We start from the raw sequence: 24,002 nt of genomic DNA, 5'->3' as shown, positions 1-24,002 counted from the left end.
AATTCCCCTTTCAAGTTTCTTCTTTGCATATTAGTGTTGTGGTTACATTAAATTTATTCAAGAAGGCACCTCTGAGTTCTTCTTAGTAAGGCCCAATGAAGACTTCAGTTCTCCCGCTTACTGCTGTAGAACAAGAAGAATACTTTAATTTGATCTCTGTCAAAATGTGAAAAGGAGGTTTTGCAGGTGGTTTAATTAATCTGGAGAAATGGGACCAAACAAAACTGTTACACAGTGTGTTTTTATACATTGTATTTAAGCCTTCTAACTTCCTTAGCTGTTGAAAAAGGTGAATAAATTTGTTTTTCTTTGCTTTGGACAAAACAAAAAGTAATAGTTCTGTGTAATTATCTTTCTGTTAAATCAGGCAAAAAGGTAAATGGACAGCTCCAGAATGTGTACAAGTTGGTACCTAATTCCCAGACACAGGTATGAGAAAGAGTCTTTTTATTTTATACCATGTTTGTATTTTGTATGGTGAAATGTTTGCTTCTCTGTTAAAGTGAGGAAGACATTTTGGCCACAGATTACCAATATAAAAAAAAAACCCTATTGAATCTAAAACTAGGTAACTCTATGAAGAAGTGTTTATATGTGTGAATTGATTAAATGATTGAGAACTTCAGCTGAGATGATGACATGTACTGATTCCAATTTAACAAACATGGAGCTGATGGCTTTCTGTGTGTGAATTCTAAACATAAAAATTTGCCTTTGTACTAGTCAGGTTTGTTAACCTTTGGTATTTGTGGTGGACATTTTATTCATAATTTCTGTGCATTACCACCTCTACTATGAGGTTAAAAATTCTTCTTATTTCCTTTCCTTAGTTTTTCATCAGAGTGCAAATTTCAGAAGCTAATCTGTGTTTTGCTTTGTTTTGTTGCTTTGTTGTTGTTTTGCTTTGTTTTCAAGGTACTATCCCTGACTAGACTATGGGATAACTTCCCGAGGAAAGTTTTAGAAATCCTTGTTGCTTCAGACATTTTAAAGTGTTGACTCATGAGTAATGATTGTTATGAGGGAACAATATGTTTCTTCACAATTCCTATCTGCCTAATTTTCCAAATATATTCTTGGTAGGCAATGGTCCTGTATGGTTTCTCACTGTTCTTTCTTCATATTGTACAATATTGTAAATGGTCTTTAATTATCAGACCTGTAATTTCTTCATGAATCAAATCACACTCCATTACATCCACTTTCTTACAGAAATAATTAGGTATTCATTTAGGACAGTAATACTTTGATTATAGCATTACATACAGAGTTAGAGCAGCATAATGCTTAGGTTATTGGAAACACATTTGTGTCTCACATTCAAGACAACCTCTTTTATCTGTAAGTAATATGAAGCCAATTGATTATTTTTTCAAGAAGGTGCTCATCTCATTATGTTGATGATAAAATCAACTTTACTGTATTTCCCATTGGTCTCATTAGCATATTTAAAGTTACACACAACATCCCAAGGCCAGGTAAATTCATTCTGACATACAGAGTGCAAGCTGAGTTCCTTTATTCTTCTTAGCAAACCCTGTGTGCCAGGATGCTGACTCTGTTATACTGCTTCTGTGGAAGCAGAGATTTTATTTATGCAAGAGAAGTCCTGAGAAAGTAGGCTAAAACAGTTTTCCAAATATTTGCACAGCTCAAGCATGAGAGGAGGACTGAATCCAACATCTAGTCTTTTTAGTTAGTTTCACAGGGCTTAGCTCCAGAGCAGCACTGCTTTATCACCCTCCACAGAAATATGAAAACATTTCGTAGATTGTCCTAAAAGTTTTCTTATCCTTCTCACTTTAGTGGTGCAAAAAGCCAAAAAACTGAGGCTGGGAAGCAGATACTGGCCAGCTCTTAAGTTACATTATTATTTCAGTTTCAACAGTATTAGGTGGGGTATATTTCAGGGGTGCAATCACATCATAAGTGCAAAGCCAGCATGAGTGATATTTAGGTCAAGCTTTGTTTGTGCCTTATTTTGCTCCAGAGACACAACTGGCTCCTATCAGCATGGTCCAAACTCTTCTCTGTGAAGAGACATTTTTAAAGGGTGTTTATTAAAGCAACATTACAGATCTATCTAGTCATTCTCTTTCAACAACAGTCACGTATCAGCTTGGGTTTCTTTTGGCAGGTTCATCTTTTAAGTTTGACTAAGCTCCTGGGGCTGTGTAAGCTACAACTACTGAGAGGAGGGAAGAAAAGGAAAGTTCTAGAGTCAGTCATTCATTTTCCTATAAATAATGGGTAGTGGTACTGTGGGGAGAATGCAGTAGAAATTTATTTCCTCTTCTATCTGTTTTGGTTTCTGTAATTTCATGTCAGTTTGAAAGGTGGGGTCCTATTGGATATATTTATTTATTTTTTTCCCCAGCCAAAAAGCAGGACTCATCGCTTCTATCAGTTGTCAAATTCTAGAAGAAAACGTGCCCACCCTTCAGAAACTTAATCAATCCAGGTCGATCATAATGCTTCCTTGAGGATTCTCTTAAGTGTGTGCCAATTATTTATGGATATTTGAGTATGAAAGGCAGAAAGAACAAGTATCTCTTAAAGTAATGTTGCCATATGCTGTTTGAGAACTTCAGTCCTTTATATTATACCATAGGATTATGGTCAAAAGTTAAGATGCCTGATTTATAGTATAATTTACATTCCTAATTTTCCTCTGAAATTAATAAATACCTTACTTACCATCTTACTTCATTCATGGAGATGCCACACTAATTTTAATAACTACTGTTCCTAATACCTATATACTCTATGTTGTTTGTTTGGAAAATAAAGTAATTATATATAATAGTGTTATTCCTACAAATGACATGCTGATGTTTCTGAAATTTTTTGTTCAAGTAGTAGATTTTATTAGACATAGAAATATCTAAAATAGGCTCTTTTTGCAGACTGAAAGAGGATTGATGAAACATTGGTAGATTTCAAAAGCAACACTTGCAGATTCATTAAAGTGAGCAGTGTAATAATATCAGCTGTGGAAATAGATTTCATGTCACTACAGATTGAGAGCTGTTTATTTGATTTTATTTGTATATTGGTTGTAGGGCTTCTGGTGATAAATACAGTAAAATGAACACCTCCTTCTGATAAATGCATTTCATCCCTCTTCTCAGTCATATGAAAAGCAGAGTTACTTCTAAAGCTGATCATCTGCAGCACGCTTTTTTTGATTTGAAGGCACAATAGAAATATAAACCTTGTTTATTAACAAGGTTGTTTGTTTATTAAGATTAATAAACAAACAATAAACAAAGGTTAAGAAATAAAGCAAAAGTAACTAAAATGAAAAATAACTAATATAAAAGGAAGATTATTTTTTATCCTTCATTAATGTCAATGATTGAAACCTCCAGTTAATTTCATATCACGTTCATGCCAATGTGAAACCATTACTAAGCAGCAGAGAGCAATACCTCCCACAGAATAAGCTGCCTCTCTCCATTTCCCTGAGGAAAGGGCCATCCTACTTCTTGAGATTTGTTTTCTTCCAGCTTCTTAGACTTTGCAATGTGCCTGATGTTTACCCAGCCGTTGCTTTTATATATATATATATTAGAATAGAGCAAAAATAGTAAACCTTAGGTAAGTTATTAGAGCTTTGTCTTCAAATGCTTAATTTTCATGGAAGTGTACTTTCATATGGAATAGACCAGATGTCATGAAATCCAAAACGAACATTAACTGATTCAGACATTAGCAGTGTACATTTAACACAGAAGGGTAATTGTCTGAGTTCCTTTCATTCTTGTAACTCAGATAGAACTGGAAAAAAAAATCCACTTTAACTGTATTTATCAGTTTTGTATTGCTGTCATTACAGTCTACCTCTTCTCATTGCCCAAGCGTATTATTAAGCTTTCAGAAGTTGTGCCCAGTGCCCATGTGTGGTAGTGAATAGTGATATATAATCTTTGGGATCATCTGTTTTCTTCCTTTTTATAAATGTGGGGTCCATTCATGTGCTTCTTATGATTGTGATATTAAATGCTGGAAAAAGATCCACACTTAAGCAAAAAGTAATCTGGGTCAAAGACAAGTGACCAGCAGAAAAGTCCAAGTATTTAGCTTAAAAATGTGAGAATATGGGTGGCTGGCCAATTATACCTTGGAAATAATTTAATCAAATAAAATTACTTTGAGTTAATCTACTTTAAGCACCCAAGAGTGCTGACAGTTTACAAGTGCTCATCTGTTTCTGGAATAGTTTGTGTTCAAAATATATATTACTGAGAAAATATATATATATATATATATCCTGTGACCAAATTTGTCTATGTGTATGTTTCAGATGTTTTGTTGTAGTTAAAACTTCAGCATTTCAAAGTCTTCTGGTCTATTCCCCAGTGAGTGCTCAAGAGATTCTTAAAAGAAAAAAAGATTTGGGATTCCTAAGCTGTCAAACACAGTGGTTTTGTGAAGTAAAATATCTCAAGCTGAAAAAGAAGAGATAAAAATGCTGTATTACTATACTAGCCCATGGGAATTGAAGCAATAGTGGCCAGGGCAAGAGCCATATCCAGTGTTAACTTGGGGCAGGCATGGTATTGGATTGGAGCCCTCTGTTTTTATTACTAGGAAAGTTCAATTCTGGCAGTTATCCCAAGGCTTTTTTTTTTTCTTTCCTCTTCTCTCAGCTTAAACTGCGTGATAATAAGAGGTTGGTTCCTGTCACAATAATCAAACAAGGTAAATTTGTGTGTATGTGTTGTTGGGTTTTTTTATTTGATTCTTATGCTGTGCAAGAGTAACTTAACATTAAAATAAAAAACAAACCAAACCTCTGAACCTCTGACTTGGATGTGAATGTCATGAAAGTTTCCTTTTAGAATAGGTGGAACACTACAAATTACCATGTCTTTCATTTACAAGTACTATTAACCTGTTACTTGTGTTAATAAAGTGAGCTACTACATTGCATTATAAACAGTGACTGAATTGAGTCATTAAGAGCATACAGATCAGTGCTGATTTTTCAACTGAATTGTCTAGGTATGTTGATCTCCCAGATAGTCAGGTGTGAGGAGCAGCAGTATGGATAAGATCCATACTACCAACTTTTTTTGTGGGTATCTTCAGCTAAGTCATCGACTTAGACTCCCTTCTTCTCCTTACCCTGGTCAGTGGAGATATTTACAGGAGGCTTACACATATTGTCCTTTAGAAATGATTGTTTCTCTAGTAGGGAGTGGTAGCATAGTAGTAATCTTTGAAAATTAAGTACTGAAAGATAACTGGTAGAAACTAAACTGCAATAAAAACTTGGTCACAGAAACTGTACAGAGAATAATTTTAATTAATAAAATCAAGCAAATTGTCTTTGAAGGTAGTTGACTGTACAGGAAAAGGAAAACACTGGAGGGTAGAGTGAAAGAAAAATACAGTATTACCACTAAAATATGACTGTATTGGCATACATACATCTTTTTTTGAACACTTGTGAAAGGCAGGGTAATGAGATGGCCTGGAGCTGGCCCTATATTAATATAAGCATAGAATGTAGTTTTTCAGCAAGGATATAAACCTAGGGGAGAGAGAGGTGCATAGTTAAGAGGTGATGTAGAGGAAAAACGGGTTGAAGTTCCTTAAATTCAATGTAAATACAGACAAGATTAGGATGGTGTCCTCATCTCCAGTTATTATGTCAAAGAAAGATTTTTGGAATCCTGAAACTTGTCTCATGTATGGTCTTGTTTCTTGTTTTTTGGTCTTTAAAATTTGTGTTCTAATATCCCTATGTTGTCTCCACAGTTATTCAAAATCAGACGCAGTCAAAAACTTCAGATAGTTCTTCGCTCCCAGGAGCAATATTAGGTGACTAGAAGATATTTTTATTATTTTCCTCATCTTTGGCTGAAAATTAGAACTGTGTAAATACTTTTAATTTTCTTGATCTTGATAGTTCTTTCCTTGCATATCAAAGGGTATTTTGCAGCTGGCTCAGACAGTATTTGTTGTATCTTACGGTGGTACCGATGGTTCAAGGATGATGCTTCCTAAGGGAAATATAATCATGATGTTCTCATAATATTTAAAAGAAGATATTATCATTGTTTAAGCCAAGAACTTTCATACTTAAATAAAGTTCTGCAGCAAAGATCTTACTGAAATAAGGGGTTCTTCTTTTTATTTCTTTTTGATTTTAAGGTAGTATGAGAGCATACAGACAAACCTCTACTAATATATTAGGCTATAGTTATGTGTATTGTAACTTTCTTCGTAGCTAGAGCTTAATGTTAGATCTCGGCCATAACTGTTTCTCTGAAGGCATTCATTTTCATGCTTTCTGTTTGTGTTTGACCTGTAAGAACAGATAGGGAAAAATAAAAAAAAAATAGGGAAAAGACTATCATAGGGAAAGGACTGTCATAGTGCTTAGTGTGGTGAACTACTGGTCTGCCTGAAGTACATAGGAAAGGCTCACAGGATCATGTTTCTCGTGACCAGTTTATTCCTGGATTTAGGAAGGTGTTTAGCCCTTTATATATATGGACATACTTTAAAGAACTACATAACTTTGGCTTAAGTTTGCTTTGTGAGAGTTTTAACCTATTTCTATGGCTCAGATACTCACTAACCATGTTTGGTGCTGTGTCTTCCAGGCCCACCAAACAGAATGTCCAAGCATTTGTTATACAGCAGAACTCCAGGGTTGTGTACCCCAGGATTGAATATTTTCAATTCTGATTAATTGTGAAATGGTAATACAGTGAGTGTTATAAAGGGGAAATAGCACCAAATAGGATTGATAATTACTGAATATGACTAACTAACATTGTACATACTCAGACTAAACTCCCAATGGTTCAGCAGTACTTGCTCAGCTATCTCAGAGGGCAGACTGTATTTTTCATCCTTTCTGGAATTAATGACGCTCATCTTTCTGTGCAGTGCATCTTATTGTTCCGGGTCTCAATGAAACTCAGCAGAAGCTTTCCCCTCTCCTGCCAATAGATGACATACTTCAAGCATCCACAAAAAAAATGGGTAAGCAGAAATGAACTAAGCTTGCATTGTTCACGAGCAGTATCAGAAGTGTAATAAAGTGAGATCATATGTACAAAAAGAAATGTCCTTCTTTTTCCTCCTTTACCTTGCTTTTTTCTACTTGTCTAATTAATGTTTAGCTTGCACTTATAAAAATTAATAGGAATCTACTTATTTTAAAGCATCTGAATGGGTTTTTAACATATTTCACAGCCATTTGAAGTAGCTTTGATCCATGGAGAAGAGGAGGAAACTAGTTATTTTTATGTACTTCAGGGGGTTTCTTTTGTTTCACAGTCTATCCTTTTTTTTTTTCTAGGTTATATCTTTCAATATGTGTCTTTAAAAATGGAAGTCTGTGTGTTCATTTCAAAGACCAGATTTTCAGTGAATTTTAATTATATGAGTCCTGGTTTGAGTATATGTGAGAAATTGTATCATGAAGAGACTCTTATTTATTATCTGTAATTAAATCAATGAAAAATGGTAACCAGAAATTAGAACATTCCAGTACAGGTTTCATGTGGATCTCTTGAATATGCCTGAAACCCACAGGAACAAGATTAATTGAGGCTCTTGTTTAAGATCTGCAAACTAGCATACAACTATAATCACACACTGTAGTAATGCCTCCAGTGCATCTTTCACAGACTAGAGTTCTGGAGCTGGTGACTTTTGGCTTGGCTTAATACTTAACTTGAACTCCAAACAACTGAGTCAGATTTTATTCTTTTTTTTTTTTTTTCCCTTTCTTATTTCTGCTTTGCTTAATTTATTCTGTTGCTCTATTGATGGCCATGGCACATTCTCAGGCTGGCTTGCCTTGTAATAATTAAACAGCAGTGCTTGTTCCTGTTAAGATACAGTGTGCATGTGAGGGTAGCGTTAGATAGTAGGAAAATATTTGAATGTGTTTGAGTAAGAAGCAGAAATAGTATTATGGAGGAAAACAATACTGTATTTTCAGATAGGTCACAAGGTATGAGAAGGTATAACGTCATAAGAAGTATGTACAGTAAAAATGGCAGAATGTGACAATGAGCAAAAGATGGGAATAACAACAAAGGTAACTTCAGTTGACCTAGAGATATCAAACTTCTTCAGCAGGCTGACTGTAGAACTTGGACTTCTAAATTTGAATGCTCAGATATGTCTAAAATAGATAGCTGGTGCAATGCCAATTTGGAGCTACTGGTAGTTTACAGAGACACCTTTGTGAAAATAACCAGAGCAGACAGATGATGTTTTGTTCTGTTCTATTTACTATGTATTCCTTAATAGAGAATGTGAAGTACATTGGTATACACAGAAATACCTACTGGATTTCAAAGGAGTGTAAAACAGGGAAACATCATTGCTTGTAAAGCAAAAGTACTCTGAGAAAGAGTTTAAAAGTATAATATAGTTGACAAGAAGACATATTGTCCAAATCTATACAGATACCTTTCACTGATGCCTGAGAATGATATATGTCTACAATAAAATTCAATAAGGCTTATCTGTGTGCGGAGTTATTACTAATTATAGTTTGCTGACACACTGCAACTACTCTAATTCTGTATTATTTAGAAAAGTCAAAATAATGCATCAAAGAATACCATACTGATTGAATTCTTAAAGTTTGGGGTTTTGTTGGTTTCTTTTTCTATAAAAACTAGTAAAAATCTTACTAGCCTTTTTAAAAGAGTAGTAGTCCAGAAAAATGCCACGAAGTGTCTTGCCTTAGTCCTCAGTGGAAAAAAAAAAAACCACAAGTGTATTATTCAAGTCAAAATTCATTAATTTTCCTTATATCCACTGCTGGAATATCTTTCTATCTGTTGAAATAGAAGGCTATTGTCATACTACTGTAATTTTTTGAAATAATGTAAAGGAAAATAAGTACATGACTAGTATGGAAATTCCATTGTATTTGAAACTTTATTAGACTATTCTTTTATAATGCTTAGAGCTATATTGCATCTTTGAATTTTGAAAAGCATTTTTGCTGTTAATGCTTGAAATGATAGAAAATTAAAACCACTGAGAACTATTTTGCCCTATGAAAGTAATGATTCATAAGGCATTAAATTTCATGCTGTAAATTTTATTTTTAAGGAATCTTTTAATGAACAAAACAAATTCAAAAAAGCATGTTTAACATACCTAGACAGATGTTTCTACTGATTATACAGTGGAAGTTCATTGATTTCTAAAGATATTCAGCTTTCCACATTTGTCCATTTCATTTTACTTTAGCAAACTGAAGTGTTACAAAAATAAATCTGTAGTAGAACAGAGCAGATTTTCAATTACTTTCTTACATTTTGTCCTTTTAGCTAAGAACGAAACTCGAGTGTGGCCTGCTGAATCCAAAACACCAGCAGTTCAAGAAATCTCTCCAGAGTCACTCCCAGGTAATGAATATTCTGTTTTTAGAAACTGTGGAATAATTTTTCCAAATATATTAGCTAAAATTAAATTAATCTTTGTGTTGCTCAATCTGCAGTTAAAGGCGGTAATGGGAAAACAGAAGGATAATGTGGCTAAATTAGTAACCATGAGTGGCAGGTGTAGATTAAAATCTGAATGAAATCTGAATTTGAGGGGAAGGTTGTTAGGTTTATAAAAAAACTTACAACCATATCTTTGTGGGGTGCCAGATACCTTGAAATTATGAAACATGGCAAAACGAGTTTTCTGGTGATGCACCTTGAATGTCTGACTTCCATGAAATATGTTGTTGTGGTTTAAACCAAATTATCACAGTACTCTCACTCACTCCCCCCTTGCTCCCCCAACTCCTGGAGAGTTAGGAAGGAGAATCCAAAGAATGTAGTCCCCACGGGTTGAGATAAGAACAGTTTAATTGCTAAGGCACAACACAAATCACTACTGCCATTACTACTACAAATAATAATGATACAGCAAACAACAAGTGAAAAGAATACAACACCTCACCAGCCACCGACCCATAACTCACTCCATCCTGCCCGGCCGAGCACCGCGTGCTCCCTCCTCCATTTTCCTCCAGCGCTCCACCCCCTCCAGCTCTCTCTCCCAGTTGCATCCTGGGCATCACGTGCTATGGTATGGAATACCTCATTGGCTAGCCTGGGTCAGGTGTCCTGTCTCTCCTTCCTCCCGGCCTCCCCTCCTCCCCGGCAGAGCACATGCTTAGAAAAGGCCCTGAACAAAAACACCCTCAAAACATTCTCACTTTCAAGCAACTGTTCCCAGCCCGGAAGTCAAAACACAGCACTGCACCAGCTACAAGGAGAAAAAATGACTGCTACTGCTCAAACCATGACATATGTGAAGAAGCAAATTAGGGATAATATTATGATTGTGCAAAATGCATGTGTGACATTAAGATGGAATGATCACAGTAGCAAGCTCAGAGGCTTAGAGTGTAACAGCATGATGATCCATTTAAGTTCAGTTTTGAACACATTAATCTTGACCACACTGTCTTTGTGGACTTACTGTTCTTATTAAAGTAAATGGAAGCTGTTCACATACATGGGAAAGGGATATAAAATTTTATCCTAGACTCATATTCAAGATTATATGACTCTGAAATGTATCTTGAGTTGCATATTTTAAAGACTGAAGTTTTTTATCATCTACTTGTGGCTGAAACAATATCATTTATTTACTCATGCTAATTTCGTATACTGTTCAAAAACATAAACTGATATTTTAAAACTCGCATGATCTACTGGCTCCCTTTGCTTAGGAAGCAAGTTACTGCAACATAAACTACTTTATCAAGTCATGTGACAAGTATAGCCCTATGGCTTAACATTTGTGATCTGAGCAGAAGATTGGACAGAACTAGTTTATTTTGTGTCAAATGATGAAGAGATACTCTCTATCTACTTTATCAACCCACATTCTAGAATTGCTTAAGTAGTCATATGCCTACCTTCATTTTTTATAGTCTGGCTTTTATCCTATAACTGAGACTTCATTATGCTTGCTGTCTTGATTATGCTGTCATTAGAGACAATAGTTGACTTCTGTCAACTTCTTTGCTGAAAGGGAGAAAGGAGGCTTAAACAGTGGCAAGACTTAAAATTAAAGAGGAATTTGTGGAAACAGTATAGTGATGGTGTGCTTCAGTTCAGCTTAGTCATATTATGCTGTCTTGCTGGCATTACACTATTCCATCTAGAAATTATTTCCTGGCTGGTTGAAATGACGTAGCACATTATTCCTTTGATATCACAAAATTCACACAGATACTGCTGTTAAACATGACTGTGGTTTTTTTTTTCCATAAGTATATTAAAGATACAATACTTTATGCCATCAGACCAACTCAGTCTTTAATTAAAGCAAACAAACAAGCAGACAAAAACCCTCCCAAAGAATATTTGTGAGTAAAAGAAGTGTGGGATGAAGTAATGCACCAAACTCATGTAATGATTGGCAACCATCTTTCAGACAAAACAATACATCTTTTTTTTCTTTTTCTGTGAGAATGTTTGTGGAATTTTATTTTTCATTCAGCAGATACGTGTTTGCTAAATTCTAGTTTTAACCATCAATTACTTGCTGCAGAACCTTCATATGAATAGCTCTTTTCTGTTCATCCTAATTATTAAGAGGAAAACAAAGATGCTCCCAAAGGAATTTATTCTCAAAGGGGGCTCTGAACTTTAAAAGTTTAGCATTTGTGTAACAAGCAGATTGCCTCACATTTGAAACTGTAGATACTTTTTAAAAAACTGTAAAGATTATTTTTTTTCAGAACTTTTTGGTTTACAGTTTGTGGTCTTAAATTCTGCAGTTATTTTACTGAATTAATTGCCTTGTCTGAGTGACTGCAATCCACAAATACATTTCACAGAATTTGCCATTTTGTGAAAATGAGAACCGAAAGATAATTTATAATTGGCTCTCCTGCAAAATTGTAATCCTCAGGCTTGCATTTATCTAATCAAAATACATCACTCCTTGTGCTGGAATTTACTGGTTAATTAGGTAAATGGTGTGAAATGTGATGCCAGAAGTGATGTATCACCTGGGGAGGAGAGAATCAGTCCATTCCATTTCCTTTGTGTTCTATAATGATGTTTATGTACCTGGCATGCAGTATTTCTAACCATAAACACAGAATTATATGTTTATTAAGTTGCTGGTGTGTTTCATTATGCATGATAATTGAGCAAGCACTGTCTTTTTAGTGCCAAGTGACATAGAAACTTTTGTTGCAATTTAATATATTTTTACTGCTATCATACCGTTATTTGTTTACTGAAATGTTTAGAATAATTTTCATCTTCCCCTCCATGCTTCCTCTGTGGTTTTGTTTCCATCCCTTTTGGTGTGGTGACCATTCCTTTCAGTCATTCTTTCTTGATCTCAGTGCTGATGTAGGAGTATGCCACACTATTTACGTTAAAGAACGTGTTCACTGTGGTTACAATATTTCAGTTAAAGAGGAAAAAAAAAAGTGGCAGGAAATAGAGAAGTGAAAGTGAATCCTTTAAAAGACAAAGTAAGTTCTTCAAGTGTAATTTCAGTCTGGTCATTGCATATGCAAAAATAACTTGAATACTTAAGCATTTGAGCCAGACTTCAAGCGAGAGATCTGAGCACCAGCATTTTGCAAGGATTGTATTTGAGAGACAGGGTGATACATAGGCACAATTAATTGAGTTTAGCAATAGGATCTACTTAATTATATTTCATCCAGTCTTCACTATTTGAAAGTTAAGGCATAGCTTTTATTTGCTATGAAAGGTTTAAGAACTGGTGCCAGAATTGACAATGGAACACTGATTTAAAAGGAGCCATGTGCTGTAGCAGCCATTGTGTCATCAGTCATGCAAGAAGGGAAGAAAATGAATTATTTCAACAAGCTGAAATGTTCAGTGAACTGGGCCACTCTTGTATTCCACTGGGCCTTTGTCAAAGGGAGTATTTTGTGGTGTGACATAGTTCAGTAACTGGGTTTGGTGTATTTGTCAGCCAGGCATCCCATCATTTTCTTAATTTCAGGCCTCCCCTCCCTTGGCATGCACTTCCATGGAAAGACTGGTTTGTGAGCTCTTTCATGCTTTGTTTTTTCCAGGCTTGTTACAATATTTTCCACTTAGGGCAAATTTATTCTTAACACAACAGCACAAATTCAAAATGCTTCCTCTCCCTCCCCCCCTCCAATGTTTAAAATGCTGTCTAATGTAACTACCACTACTTTTTTTCTCTCAGATGAACTGTGAGCCTTTTCATTAACTTCACAGCAAAACTGAAGTAAAATAACAAAAATAACAGCACAGTTGTCTAGGACATGGAAGAAGTATTTTAAACAAAAAAAAATCTATGAAAGAGCAAGCTATTTCTTCATGTAAAGAATTATATCAGAAATCTATCAAAATACCATTGTCAAATAGAGAATAGGCTTGAAATGAAAAGTTATTTAGAGTTAATGTTTAGTGGCAATAATTCATTTGTTGACATGTTTCCCGAGTTCTGCGCCTCCTATTGTCCTGGCTCCTGAAGGCTTCCCCTTGTGTTCATGTGGGTTATGAGAAGGAGTGAGATTATTGCTTCCCTCAGAATATCTCAATTCTAGTTGTGGATGAAAAGAGGAACATGAATGAGAAGGTCAAGAGGAGTTAGAAGAAAAATGGTTTAAGAAATGTTGTCTGAATGCAGTCTTGTTCTATTCCATGCTGTGACAATAAAGAGGCATTTCTCTCTTTACATTTAAATCCTAAACTTTCTGCCTCTTGTACCTTTTTTTACAAGAATGTCTGATGTTATTTCATATCATCCCTACAATGTTCTGTGCAGAACAGAGAGCTTGCTTTCTTTTATCCCAATTGTAGGCATGCTATTTTTTGTTCAGCTTGCTCAGATAAATTAGCTGACAAGAGACATGCCATCTGACCTCTAAAAAGAACCCAAAGAATAATGAGTTCTAACTTTCTGTATTAGCTTTTGGTGGTTTTGTTACAGTTTTTGCTTTGTTTTGTTGTTTGAGTTTTTTTTTTTTATATGGTTGCATTTCACCAATAAGAAATGCTAGCTTTTGAAGTACTGCTGAGGTACTTTGGAGGTATGGTTTGTTAACTGTTTCTGGATATTTTCTGGATGAATTTTCTTCCACAGCTTCATAAGGATAAATTACTTTAACTTCACTGTAGAACAAAATATGCCTTCCACTGCAGTGGAAGTAACAGCACTGTAACTGATGTAGTAGAAGCTGCATTTGGTCCCAACAAGGCAGCGTCTGTGGAGATTCCAGCTTTTGTGGCACCGAAAAGCAGAAAATAGTGTAACACTTGTAGACGTAGTAGCGTTTATGTAACTATGCAGAATGTGGAAAACGGCATGTTTTCTTTAGGAAATGCAAGAAGAACCTTATAAACCTACATGATCAATTTTTGCTTAAACTATGCTCAGTAGATTGTGGAAAAAGCATGGAGACCATGCTGGAAAAAACAAAACTCTCCTCTATTGTGTCTCAAAATTAAAATGATCTTTTATTAAACTGAATGAATACTGAAACTTTTTGCTATATTGATGCTGGTCACCAGTAAGTAAAGAAAAGTTTAAGGGATTCTAAAGTAAATAAAGCTTCTTTCTTCTAGCTCAGGCTGAGAAAAAACACGGACCTGAGGAATTTAAATCAACACCTAAACCCAAATTGGTGCAAACTCAAAACATACTGGGTAACTAATTTTGATGCTTTTTACCTTGTTTGTATTTTAAATGCTTTTTTTCCCTTCAGCACACTTTTTCTGCTACTTGCTACACCCCCTTTTTATTGACTCCAAAAAAAGTCCTAATTAGTGGTTTCTGGTTCCCTTTGTGTTTCCAGCAATTCACACATGAAATGTAAATTAGGATGCATCTAGCTCTGGCTGAACTGTGGCTGTTATACGTACAATTATTGCTAGCAGATTTGGTGGGGTGATTCAATGCTTTCTGTCTATGTGGTCTTATGATTGACATCACATAAAATTTCCATCAGTAAAATTAACTTCAGTGATTAAAATGAAATAATTGCCTCCTTGCTTTTCTTCTGTTGACAGGTTCATTTAGGTAGCACCAAAAGTGATGAAAAAATAAAATTTTGTATTGCATGTGACATGATATAATTGTATTTGTTCCTGGAGGAAAAAAGAGCTTTACTGATTTTTTTCAGTGTCTCAGAATGAGAGATTTCTGATCAAAATAGTAGTATGGTTAGTTCTGGGATTTGAACCAGCATCTACTTACTTATTGCATTCAGAATTCTAAATTCTCCAATGCTGATTTTGTTGCCTGTATTTTAATCCCCAAATAATGTAAAATTCCAAACACAAATCTAAACTTGAGGTTGTATTTTTTTTTTTAAAACTTTGTTTAGATTTCTTTAAGGCCCAGATGGCGTACACACAGGATGATATACAGTAAAGGAAAAGATCATCAGCATTTGCAGGACTGAAATACAGATCTTCCAATTAAGAGGACTGCTAATGCTTCTCAATAAATGTATTTTTACTTAGTCCTATTGATTCATGTTAATTACATATTCTCTTGTCTTTTTTTCCTTTACAGTTGCAAGTGGATTTTCAGTAATTCCTGAAGCTAAATCATCGGTCAATCAAATTTTCTAACTTTGATCAATTATTTTTTTTTAAGGATAAGGAACCTTGCTTGTTTTTCTGCCACGCTTTTAAAGATTAAAATACACAATTTAAACAAGATGGGTCACGGATTAATTTCAAACAAAGTGATCATAGTTAGTGATGGATGTTCATTGTCAAATCCCTGTGATTGATGGATCTAATATTACGATTAGGGAAAAGATTATTTCTTTCCAAAATTCCACACACCTTTTTAAATGAGAAAGCTATGTGGATTTCTTTTCCTGGGTTGGAACTACTTTTTTTTACATATCATTAGTTTCAGGAGTGAGTGGTTTATAAGCCAAAGTATAGATCCATGATGTGCCTTATAATGTTCTTAATCAAGTAAAGTCTTGATTATTTCTTTTATTATAGCTTCTAATGAAATACAGCCTCTTCCTTCTGGATCCAGAATCTCTGATGTTCCAAAAAGTCCATTGACAGAGCTCGGTAATTGCTTTCTTTGTAAACTTCAGCAGAAAATGATCTAATTCTTTTGTTTCAGTGGTTAGTAGGTTTTAATTCTTCAGCTGCAATAATATTCTGTCCATAAAATGTGGTAGGCTTTAGCTTTATCTTCACAGAATTTGCAAGTTTCTTCTTTTATTATAAGCCTGGTTTTGCTTTATTGTTGTGACAGGTTGCTTCAGATTAATGCTTCATTTTAAAAGCCAACAAACCAAACAAATTCTTGTGAGAATGTGGGATATTTTTTTATCTACAGTATGATGATGGCAATTTATACTTAGCTAAAATCTGTACTTTTAGTTTTCTAATGTTCTTAGAAGTCCCCTACACCATGAGCTTCTGACTGTCACAGTTGGAATATTGTTGCAGTGAACATGAGTTCTGTGGGTTTTCATGTAGTTTGTCAAATACATGTATGTTGTGTTTAAATAGTAAATAATAATTTACTTGTAATAATTTACAAATAATTTGTAAATGATGTTACGGTTTAAATATGCATAAATCTGCTTATTTCTCAATTCATCAGTTGTTTGTTGATGAACTTCAGAACACTTTGGAAAGGCCTGATGTTTGAGAAAGTATGGCACTACTCACATTTTCAAAATAGTTTTACCTGTATTAGGGTCAAAATGTTACGGTCAGAATCTTCTTATGGGCAAAGAGGGAACACACCTTAATGGACTATATAGTTCAACAATCATCATTAGTTTAGATTTGATTCTTAGAGTAAAACAAAGAATATTAATGAAGGTGAAGTACTTCCACACAGAAAGCCTCAATAATAGCAGTAACATAGTTATAACAGTAACACAAAACCTTAGCTTCTACCCTTTTTCCTGGTGTTTTGCTTACTCTCCCACTACACCTCTGGGTCCTAAGCTTGGTGCATTCATGCTTGTGTTAGTGATGAGTGGTGATGTTTCTGCAAGTTATAAGCATCTGGAGTCCTGTGCTGGGAGGAGTACGGCATTCATGTTGGTGACTTCTTTCTCTCTCTCTCCTCTGCTGAGAGACACCTTAACATGTGATTTTAGCATATATGGTACCTTTTGTGTATGTTAGATGCTATTTCTCTGTTCTCATTGTTAACCCAAAGTAAGTTTTGTCCAGCTTCAGGTGTTCAGTTTTTATAACAGATCATCACCAAGTTGTTTATGGCATCGGGTCTCCGGTTCCTAGTCCCCATCTCTTATCATCCCATGCCTGTACTCTTCTATGCCATTTCCTATGTCTCCCCCTCTCAAGACCTGTGCTTACATAACAGACCTCTACTTCTCTACAAAGTCATTGTGTTAGTCCTAAATGTCTCATTCTACTGAAACTGCTTGTTGCTGTTATCTATATAAATAGCTATTACACTAGCTAACTGGAGTGACCTTGAATCAGTGCGGATTTATATTTCAATGTTAATCAAGAAGTAACTATGTAATAGTGCTGGTTTATTCAGACAGCATACTTTTACTTACTGCAGTCTGCCAAATTTAAAAATAATTTCCAGGAATCCTTACTTCTTGAAATGAGTGTTTGAACCAAATTCTCAAGAATGTGAAAATTCCTTTAACTATTTTTTTAATTTACCACAATTTTTAACAGCTCTTTTCCAAATATGTTTGAGGGGATGGGGGTACATATTTGTTTTCACTGTGGTGAAAGAAGTTTGGTCAAATCCAGCTAGAGGCAGCACTGGAGAGAGAGAGATGCAATTATTTAAGTACCTGTTTGCTATAATGTGGCTGAAAACCTGAAGATTATTAGAGATGGGCATAATAACCTAATCTGTGTTTGTCTCAATGATACAGGTAAAATAGTAACGGTTGAGTCACAGTACATGTTTCATTCAAGTATTTATTCTGGTTTTGTTTTCATGTCTTCCATTTTTGCCAAATTGTTTCACTTAGGAAAAGTGTTTTTTAATTATGTGAAGCTGGGCCCAGCCATTGGGTCAGCTGGAGCATCTGTGCTACCCATGAAGTCAGTACTGAAGTCAAAGATATTTTGTGAGAGCTAAGGTGGGGTTCATATGGATTCGATTTCTCTGCACTCTGCCTCTTCATGACTTGATGACCTACTGTCATAAAATCAGCCCAGAAAGCAAAATGTAATTTCTGAAGTTTAAGTGTGTGTGACCTGTATTCATAGAATCATAGGATAGTTAAGGTTGGAAAGGACCTTAAGATCATCTAGTTCCAACCCCCCTGCTCTGCCTAGTTCCCCTCATGGCTTTTTTTTTCTATTTTTCTACTTTGATTGTACCAGAGGGAGACGTCTCCTTTGTTTTATAAACTGTCTGTGTGGTTGGTGTATTTTGAATTCAGTCCTTTTGGAAAAGATATCTTTGTTAACATGCCTTTAATGCTCTGATGTCTTTGGGAGATCTTTCATAGTTCTTACTGGATATAAATGCATCAATGCAAGCTTTTTGCCAAAAGCTGTGAATCTTACAGCTTTATTTGGTAGTATTTTTTTCTCTATAAATATGGAAAAGAATAGTTTCAGTTGGAAGGACCTACAATGATCATCTGGTCCAACTGCTGAGTCCAGCTATATCAGGGTAGTAAACTGGGATCATATTTGTTAATGTGATAACCTGGATTGAAAGTAAAGAGGAAAGCAGATCCAATACATTAAATAAAAGTCTGTCCATGTTTTGGGTTATATTTATATTGCCTGTGTTAGAAATGAACCCTACACCTAGTTGTCTGAATGTTTTTCTCATTCCCAAGCATTCAGAGAAGTTTATTTTAAAAATTCTTGTATAACTGCTTTTCAGAAAAACTCATCTTGATAAAGATCTACTAAAAACAAAGATGGAAATTTTCTCTTTCAAATACATCATAACCTAAATAAGCATAAGTGACTGGTGCAGATAAGTTTATGGGAAAGAATGGTACTTACTGGCCTGTACACACATTTGAATAGGATATGTTTCTTAGAAGCAGGACAGTAGTGCAAAACTGGCACATGGTGGAAACACATTCATGATGGTCTATAGATAATGATGCCCAATTCCACCTTGATTCACTGTTTTCGTTAAAGCACACTTCAGGTTATCCATACTTCAAACTGAAATAAATGTAAGGTCTTTGTAATGGTCATCATTACAACATAACAGTTAAAGGATGCTGTTTACTTTCATGATTTTTTCACTGACTTCATTGTACTCTCTGGTTTTATCTTTTCCCATTACACCTCCTTTTAAAATAGTTATACATAGTATAATAGTAAAAAGTATATACAGACCTGTGACTGATGTGAAGATATTACAGTATTGTGTTTGGGTTGAAGCTGCTCCTTTGTGAAGAGAAACATCTTAAGTAATATGGATTCAGCTCTATTAGATAATGTATGCCAAAGCTTGATTAGGGTAAAAATCAGTAGAAAAGAGACCTTCAAACTAAACAAAAAATTGCTCATTACAGTTAAAATAAGATTTTTGTACCACTTGCAAGACAAGTGTCTGTCTTGGTATCATGATAATTTTTAATTTGTTTCATGTTTGCTCTTAGCTACTCAGAGTCCAGCCTTGAAATCTGTATCTCTACCTTCTTCAGAAACCAGAGAGATGGAGATGGGTAATCAGCAGATTAGTTCTGTGACTTTTTTTTTTTTCAATTTTCTTAGCATCACATAGATTTGCAAATGGTAATTTTCAGATCTGCTTTAGTATCTTGGCTACCAACACTCACAGAGAGCTGCTTATTCACCATTCTTGTGTCTGTGTAACCAGCTGAAAAACATATTTGTTACTGGTTTAAAAACTGCTTAAAGATAGTGTTGTCACGTCTCGCTGTTAGCTTATTTCTTTGTGTATAGCTGAAACTGGTCACAGAAAATTTAATAAGATAAAATTCCTTGCTGATAAGAATTCTTTCAGGCATGTGGAATTGAAATTTCAGGGCCCAAAGTCTGTATTGCAAGCCGTCCTGTCTTCTTGTCACGACACAATTGTCTTGTGTCTCAGGCCATCTGCCATCTTTCTTAGCTTTGCATTAGCATCATCTGAAGTTGGACAGCCTTCACTAAGCTACTTGATGTTAATCCATTAAATCACAGGTCTCAGCATTTTAAGCTCAGATTCTTTTTTCAGCCTTTGAGGAAACACAGCCTATTTCTTCAGGATCCAGAGCATCTTGTACCACAGAAGTGCAACCAACCAGATCTGGTAACAATTTCTCATAAGATTAATCCTCTTGACAGATAGGAATTTTCAGACAGTGCCTCTCATTAAACAGTTTGTTCAGTCTGACAGTGTGTTCAGTAAATGAATAGTAAGTGCAGGTATGAAAGTGCTGTATCAAATAGCAGGTTTATTTATAACATTTTATACGACATACCAAACTAGTAGTTTGGAGGGTTCTACGTGTAGTTTGGCTACAGCCTGTAATTCTTAGCTTTAAAATTCAATTGAACTTACTGTAAGTGCTGAATTTAAATGGGCCTGTCTGCACTTGAGTTTCGTAAGTGTAATATCCTGATTTGCTGAAGTACTCAGTCTTAAAAAAATGCATGGAAACTACAGAAATTCCAACATCTTTTAAAAACGTAGCTCTGTTGTTTAGCCTTTTTATGTAAGCACAGGCACAATTATAAGTTCCCAGATTTCAAAACTAGCACTATGAAAACATGTCATTGAAGATTCAGACACTGACTACTTAGTCCTTTGATAATTTCTGTGACGGGTTTCTTTTATTTTATAGATGAGTTTGTAATAAGTCATTATTTACTTGGGGCCACTGACACTTATCCAAAAGAAGAAAAAAAGACAAAGTAAGATGAGAGCCAGTTGGGAAGATTTCACTTCATTAGCATGCAAATAGTGTGATACCTGATGAACACGCTTTTGAAAGAAATTAATTTTTGAAGGAAACCCATTAATAAAGGAAAAAAAGATTGCAACTATCAGCCATTCTCATGTTTGACAGCAGACATTTTGTATGCTTCATTTGGTGAAGTTCCTGCTTTGTCATAATTTTCCAGTTTCAGCACCAGTATGTCCTCCTTGATTCTTGGAATTCTGAAAAAAAAATCCATGCAGTCCCAGTTTGCTTATATTTGTTTATAATTTGTTCTTTTTTTGAGCAGCTTTACATTTTTCTTTTTAACTCTGTAGTTCAGCTTCTTTTTGTGTGATTGTGCTGACAGTTTGGTAATTTGTTGCCTTATGTATCTGTGCATTTATGTATGTTTTTGGAATTTTTTTTCAAGCCATACTTACTTGGTTATTGTATATTTCAGAGTCTTATTTTTCTGCAGAAAACACAATGTGCTAAATATTACCTAGAAGTTTCTTCTGCTCATAAAAGAATATGGTGCTGTTGGATGATGGTTCTTACCACTTCAAAACAATACATCGTGATTTTTGTTTTTGTTTTCCAGCTTCACGTGACTTTCTTCATGTTACTTCTACTCCCCAGATTTTAACAGCTTCAGAAATACAAGGCACTGGTAAATTATAGTGCTATTATTTCAGAAATTTGCCCTTCTGTTTGGTTGGTTGGTGCTACTTCCATGTTGATGATTTCAGGCAGTTATTCCTTATTGCTTGCAATGTGTGTTGCCCTGTGTGTTCATTTCTCAAGTCCTGTAACAGCATCCTCACAACACAGGTTTAAAGCAAGACTGCCTAAATAATGTAGTATTGACAAAATGATGTGTCAGGAAAAGGTTTAAAATTTGCTAGGCTTAAGACTGTTGCAGTTTTTTACTGATGAAATTGTTTTCATTCTCTTTCTTTCTGTCTGTTTTTCAATGCCCATATACATTTTTGCTGTGATTTTTCTGGTGTATTCTCTTTAAATAAGAAAGTAAACACATCTCAGTCCAGACCTTTTCTGACTAAGGTATACTTTGGATTACAGCTTTGGAGATAGGTAATTGTTTTTTCTGTAACCTTTGATATGTGAGGATGCTTAATTTTTTTAAGCTTGAATATGAACAAGTATGTGCAGAAGAGGTGAGGATAATGAGGAAGGGGTAGGAGGTGGTGAAGGGGGAAGGAAAGCAGTTCCTTGCCCAAAACTTTACTGTGAGTAATGCAACTGTAGTTTATTAAGTTCTCAGCTGTATAACCTACTGGTTCTTGGCATTGCAGTACAGTTTTCCAGAGTTCAATTTTGCTGCACTGCATCTTATTCCCAGGTAATGATTTTTAAATCAATTTAGTTCATTTTGTTACATGGGATACCTGGAACAGAAATTGAGAGTTGAGTTAATGAAGACACTTTAATCTCCCCAAATCACATATTTTTCCTAAATTTTCTGAAGAATTCTTAACTTCCTGGAAAGATGTGTTTTAAGGTACAGTCAGTTGTACAATTTTTTTTTCAGGTGCTATTTTAGTACATATAAAACTATATATGAATTGTTTATCAAACTTCTTGTGAACATTTGCACACATGCAAAAACTAGAATATTATCTTCAGCTAAGTAGTTAGTGAAGGTATTGAAAATACTTAGAAAAAAAGGTTAATTTCATAAAAAAATAAACAGTAATTTTAAAAAATACTCTTTAGAGCAGTCAACAGTAAAATTTCTTGTCTTCCTTCTGAATTTATTTACATGAAGTTACTTCTCAGATGTATTTACTTACCCCTTTCACATCCTGCTGCTGGAGATAAACTGAGTTGGAAATACCCATGACCAAAATCACTACAGAACCTCACTTATTAAAAGCAGCACTGGAAAAAAATGATAAGATGACTCTATTTAGTTGTATTTTTTTTTTATCCTTGCTGCTGTTTTTGGAAGCTTTGTGTTGCTTTAGTTATCACCATCCCACTAATTCGTAGAATCATAGAATAGTTAGGGTTGGAAAGGGCCTTAAGATCATCTAGTTACAACCCCCTGCCATGGGCAGAGAGATCTCGCACTAAACCATGTCACCCAAGGCTCTGTCCAACCCAGCCTTGAACACTGCCAGGGATGGAGCATTTACAACTTCATTGGGCAACCAATTCCAGTGCCTCACCACCCTTAAAGAACTTGTTCCTCATACCAAATCTAAACTTCCCCTGTTTAAGTTTTAACCCATTACCCCTTGTCCTATCACTACAGTCCCTAATGAATAGTCCCTCCCCAGCATCCTTATAGTCCCCCTTCAGACAGTGAAGCCATGCTGGCTGTCACAAACCACCTTGTTGTTTTTCATGTGCCTTAGCATACCTCCCAGGAGAATCTGCTCCAAGATTTTGCCAGGCACAGAGGTGAGACTGACTGGTCTGTAGTTCTGTAGTTCCCTGGGTCATCCATTTTCCCCTTCTTGAAAATGGGGACTATATTTCCCTTTTTCCAGTCATCAGGAACTTCACCTCACTGCCATGATTTTTTAAATACGATGGCCAGTGGCTTTGCAACTTCATTCACCAGCTCCTTCAGGACCCATGGATTTATTTCATCGGGTCCAATGGACTTGTGGTTCTTAAGATGGTCTCGAACCAGATGCTCTCCTACAGCAGGCCTACAGTCTTCATTCTCACAATCCCTGCGTCTACCTTCCAAGCCTTGGGTGGTGTGGTCAGAGCCTTTGCCAGTGAAGACTGGGGCAAAGAAGTCATTAAGAACCTCAGCCTTCTCCAAATCCAGGGTAGACAGTTCTCCTGATAGCTTCTGGAGAAGGCCCACATTGTCCCTGGTCTGTCTTTTATTTGCAATGTAATTCATAGAATCATAGAATAGTTAGGGTTGCAAAGGACCTTAAGATCATCTAGTTCCAACCCCACTTCCTGTTATCTTTCTCATCCCTAGCCAAGTTTAGTTCTAACTGGGCCTTAGAAATTCTAACTGGATCTCCTTGCTACTTACTGCTGCCACTAACCAGGATCTCATCTGCACTCATCCTTCATCTTTGTAGATGGAAGACTGGGGTCATAGATGTGGGTTTCCTTTAGTTGATTGAGTTTGGTTTTCTCATTATTGAGGTTCCCAGCC

The 24,002-nt window shown here is 35.4% G+C and overlaps 1 protein-coding gene across 5 annotated transcripts in view; it reads left to right on the top strand.

Moving 5' to 3' along the window:
- ABI3BP (ABI family member 3 binding protein) overlaps nucleotides 1–24,002 on the top strand; it is a 158,023-nt gene that overhangs the window by 51,126 nt on the left and 82,895 nt on the right. For 4 of the 5 annotated variants that reach the window (XM_031051267.2, XM_031051266.2, XM_031051265.2 and 1 more), the window contains exons 6-14: nucleotides 368–429; nucleotides 4,653–4,704; nucleotides 5,767–5,829; nucleotides 6,907–7,002; nucleotides 9,321–9,398; nucleotides 14,586–14,666; nucleotides 15,984–16,058; nucleotides 20,164–20,238; nucleotides 21,453–21,521. In XM_031051267.2, the coding sequence (XP_030907127.1) occupies nucleotides 368–429; nucleotides 4,653–4,704; nucleotides 5,767–5,829; nucleotides 6,907–7,002; nucleotides 9,321–9,398; nucleotides 14,586–14,666; nucleotides 15,984–16,058; nucleotides 20,164–20,238; nucleotides 21,453–21,521 (651 nt within the window). The remainder of the gene's footprint in view (nucleotides 1–367; nucleotides 430–4,652; nucleotides 4,705–5,766; nucleotides 5,830–6,906; nucleotides 7,003–9,320; nucleotides 9,399–14,585; nucleotides 14,667–15,983; nucleotides 16,059–20,163; nucleotides 20,239–21,452; nucleotides 21,522–24,002) is intronic. The other variant, XM_031051268.2, reaches the window with a different exon arrangement.

The sequence above is a fragment of the Melopsittacus undulatus genome, chromosome 2, assembly GCF_012275295.1.
Source record: "Melopsittacus undulatus isolate bMelUnd1 chromosome 2, bMelUnd1.mat.Z, whole genome shotgun sequence".
In the NCBI taxonomy this organism is placed as follows: Eukaryota; Metazoa; Chordata; class Aves; order Psittaciformes; family Psittaculidae; genus Melopsittacus; species Melopsittacus undulatus.
Note: the sequence above shows the minus strand (reverse complement) of the source record. Positions and strands in the feature narration are given on the sequence as shown.